We start from the raw sequence: 4,186 nt of genomic DNA, 5'->3' as shown, positions 1-4,186 counted from the left end.
GGGCGATGGCGCCGCCTTCCTGGGCGCGGGCGCGCTGCTGGCCCCGGCCGGCGCCTGCGGCTCGTGCGGCCGGCGCTGCGGCTGCGGCGCCGGGCTGCCGCTCGGCGGCTACTACTACCCGGGGCCGGCGCCCGGGCCGCTGTACCGCGTCTCGCCCTTCTTCAGCCTGCCCTCCCTCTGCAACGGCAGCTACCTCAGCCAGGCGCCCCAGGGCAGCGGCGGCCAGCTCCCCTTCTTCCTGCCTCAGGCCCCGTACGCCAGCGGGCTGGTGCACGACCCGGTGCTGGGCGGCCAGGCCGGCTACGGCGTGCAGCCGGTGGCGGGCTTCGGCCGGTTCTACCCCGTGTACCCGCACAGCGTGGTGGCCGGCTCGGGCGGCACGGCGCCCAAGAAGAGCGGGAGCGCCTCGTGCTACAACTGTGGCGTGAGCGGACACCATGCGCAGGAGTGCAAGCAGTCGTCCATGGAGGCCGGCCCACCAGGTAATCACGAGAGCGCCCGGAGGACTTGTTTCTGAGGGGCCGGAGGCGTGCGGCTCCGTGGGAGCAGCGGGATCGGCCGGCGTGTCCGCAGGCTGCACGCGCAGCGACAGCCGGGAGGGGCAGGCGGCCGGCGTAGACACGGGCCCCGCAGCTCAGGGCAGTTCAGAGGAATCCAGCTGCCAGGGAAGGAGGAAGCCAGAAAGGCACTTTTTAAGGGATATAATGGGAATCTGCAAAATCTTCTTGCCAGCAGCACTTTTTTTTTTAAGCAACAATCCCGTTTCATAGAGTAAGCGGAAGTTTTAAATACTGAAAAATTAGGAAGTGGTAGTCACCTGACTCGGGAGAGCCTTCGTTATTTGGGTCTGTCTGTGCACAGGCAGATGACCTCAGGTGAGCTCCCTTCTTTCCCAGCCGACCTTAGTTTCCAGTGCTGTCACATTTTAAGGCACAGAACAGTTAAGCACTGCGCTTTCCTGGTGGCTCAGAGGGTAAAGAATCTGCCTGCAATATAAGAGACCCGGGTTCGATCCCTGGGTCAGGAGGATCCCCTGGAGAAGGGAATGGCAACCCACTCCAGTGTTCTTGCCTGGAGAATCCCATGGACGGAGGAGCCTGTGGGGGTACAGTCCATAGGATGGCAGAGTCAGACACGACTGAGCGACTAATGCTTTCACTTGGGAATAAGAAAATTAGAACTTTCCTGTGTTAACACCACAAGAAAGAAATTTTTCTTAAATAAGTACAAGTAGGATACCAAGTTCAATGGAGGCCTCAAACTTATGTTTCAGCTCACACAAAACTTTTGTCGTTTTGCCAGATCCCAGCACAGGAAAAGGGTCTTGAATTGGGAGTGTTTGCTTGGAGTTTTTGAGGAAAAGTTGAGTTTGATAGCTTTAGGTTGAACTTAAAGCACAAACTTCATGTCGCTAGGACTTTCTGGGTCACGGCAGTGCGGAAGGCGCTGCCTGGACGGAGGGGCGGGCCGTCTGACGCCGCGTCGTGTGTGGTGCCTTACAGTGAGTGCACAGTGACTTAGCAGCTCTCTTTCCCGTTTTAGGCTCTTACAGACTGAGATACGCACCTCCCCTCCCCCCTCCTAGTGACACGTTGGATTCTGCAGACTGAAGTAAAGCTTGCCTCCTTAATACACTGAAGTGCGGGCAGTCGTGGGGGGTGTGGAGGGGAGGGAAAGGAAAGGCGTTTTGTTTGTGTTTCTTTGTCTATACATTTCCTAGATTTCTATGCAGTTGAGATTTCTCATTTCTCTTGTACGGAGGTCCAAAACAAGAATGCATTGCTTTTGAGCCTCTGGTCTCCTGGTTCAACAACAGGCTTATGTGTATGATACGTGTAATTTAAACCTTCAAACAAACTATCAAAAGGAAAATCTTGATGTGTGCTTTTTTTTTTTTAACACTGAATACTTGCTGTGTGCAATGTTTACTGAATCTTTGAAACTGTGTATTTGACCTTTTTTCATAACACTGGTGACAGTCATATGGTTTGGGGGGGGGAAAAAAAAACAACTTTGTTTCTTCCCCAGCTTTTCTCACTTTGGCCCTAATCTCCACGTTTTGGTCCCACATCCACTCTTGACAGCGGCTGCCAGAGCGGCTGGCCCTGCACTGTCCACACTCTAAACTGCTCTGCGTAGTATCATTCGACGGTAAAATGTTTCACCTTCACAGGAAGGGAGAATCCAACTCCCCAAGCAGTGTGTATATATGTAATAAACACTTCCATGTACACACACTAACGCAGCGCTTGTCCAAATAAAAATTGGAGTGGAAGACAGAGAAGAGGTAAAACCGTGTGAAGCTGAGAAACTGTGACATACGAAGTGGACAGAGAGCTTTTTCTTTAAAAACAGAAACTTTTTTACTCCATCATACGTTTTTAGCCTGTTGCTTCAGAGAGACGTAAAGTGAACAAACTGGTGTGAGTGTGATTCTCCTGTGTGTTTGTGTTTGTAACGAAAGCCAACAGCCAATTTTACATGTAGTCTACCGCAGTCTACCACTGTGTCATGTAAAAGACACTTAAGATTTCTTTTCCTTACACCAGCTGTCACAGCTGTTCCGTCGTGTTTGAAATGTGTACGGTTTATTGCAATCTGAACAGAAGCTCTGCGTTTCTACAAAAGTCAGGTATTTGTTCCCTTCCTGTCTCTCGTAGCAAAGTCACTTTGAGAACAGTTTACCACTGTGCTCGATGATAATGTGAAGGACTGGATTCTGAGTGTGTTGAGATGGTGTTAATCATGTCGGTGTCCCGTCACTACGTTTAATGCTGCTGTTCAAAACGACTGTTTGTTTTTAAAGCTGATCTATGTACTAAATTGCTTCCAGGTAATTTTTGATTTCCTAAAGTGCACTGAGGTTATCTGGAAGACCGGGTGTAGGTTTGGACCGCTGCCATCGCCGGCCGGGAGCAGCCCCCGGCATTGAGCCGCGGGTGTGAGGGCTGGGGGCTGGGTGTGCTCGTCCCACCCTCAGTACAGAGCAGAGACAGCAAGTGTTGCTGTGGGGTCACGTTGGTGGGCAGCAGAGGAACTAAAATATCTGGCCTTGGCTCAGAAACCTAACAGGTTGCCAGACAGAAGGAAACACTTGAAGTAAGAAGCTTCCTGTAAAGCTTCATAGGTAGAGTTTATATTTATAGCACCAATGTACATTTTGAAACCTTCTTTCAGGGGTGGGAGTAAAAGGGGAAGAAAGGGGGGGGTGGGAGAAGGGGTAGGCGAAAGCTTTAATTTAAAAAGAAAGTTCAACGAAAGGAAATTATTTTGATTAAATATATTTTATTTGGGTATTTTTGGACCATATTATTAAATTAATTGTTAAGCTGCAATCGAGCTGTGGAAGTGAGAGTTTTGATAAGCCCTGTATGGACCGCATTGTGAATCACTTACCAGTTGACTTTACGGAGCTTATTTTATGATTTAAAAGACTGTACTGTATATAGGAGGTATGTTACCTTCTCCTTATTTGTATGTTTACCATATACTTTGATATTTGAAATGTTATGTACTGGAAAGGCCACTTATATTTCTAGAAAAGATTGGATTTTATGCAACCTTTTTTCCTTGAATTAACAGCAATAAAAAATGAAAAATGGCTTCAGAATTGTGCTTTATTGCAAATGTTGTAGCAGTGAAGAGAGGGGACATCGTGCCCGGTGGGTTTGGAGTTGTTTTTCCTTTGTAAAGAATCAACCAGTTATTTCCCTGTAATGTGGGCAGTGAATCCCCTGGTTATTTACCATCTGGGAATCCCAGCCACCGCAAGCAGCCTGCCTGACTGTACAGGTCACCCGCGTGCCCACTGCGAGCAGAGCCGTGACCGGCCCCTCCGGTGGTCCCGCGCTCAGAGTGCGGGTCTGGAGCCACTCGTGCAGGCTGCCTCCGTGCCCGCCGGGTTTGGAGAGATGGCGGCGCCCCCTGGTGGTCCGCAGGCGCCCGCTCCGCTAGCCGGCGGGCAGGCCCCACGCGGCGCGCGGCGGTGGCGCGCGGCGGTGGCGCCCGGCTCGCGGTGGCGCCCGTCTGCGGCGCGTCTGCTTCCGCCGCGCGAGGCCCCCCTCTCAGTGTCACTGACCTCGCTGCGCCGTTTCGCGTCCTCCTTCCCCAGCGCGCAGTCTGTTCTTCCTTGGCTCGAGCTTTAGAGAAAGGATGCCCTCTACCTCGCCTTCCGAGACTGTCTCTT

General features: G+C 51.6%; 1 protein-coding gene across 1 annotated transcript in view; it reads left to right on the top strand.

The window, feature by feature from the left end:
* Positions 1 to 3,603, top strand: part of ZCCHC2 (zinc finger CCHC-type containing 2) — a 29,427-nt gene extending 25,824 nt beyond the window's left edge. Inside the window, exons 13-14 of the mRNA XM_040264213.1 lie at positions 56 to 482; positions 1,543 to 3,603. Coding sequence (XP_040120147.1) covers positions 56 to 482; positions 1,543 to 1,610 — 495 coding nt within the window. The 3' untranslated portion in view covers positions 1,611 to 3,603. The remainder of the gene's footprint in view (positions 1 to 55; positions 483 to 1,542) is intronic.
* The last annotated feature ends 583 nt before the right edge of the window (positions 3,604 to 4,186 follow it).

The sequence above is a fragment of the Oryx dammah genome, unplaced genomic scaffold (assembly GCF_014754425.2).
Source record: "Oryx dammah isolate SB20612 unplaced genomic scaffold, SCBI_Odam_1.1 HiC_scaffold_22, whole genome shotgun sequence".
Taxonomy (NCBI): Eukaryota; Metazoa; Chordata; class Mammalia; order Artiodactyla; family Bovidae; genus Oryx; species Oryx dammah.
Note: the sequence above shows the minus strand (reverse complement) of the source record. Positions and strands in the feature narration are given on the sequence as shown.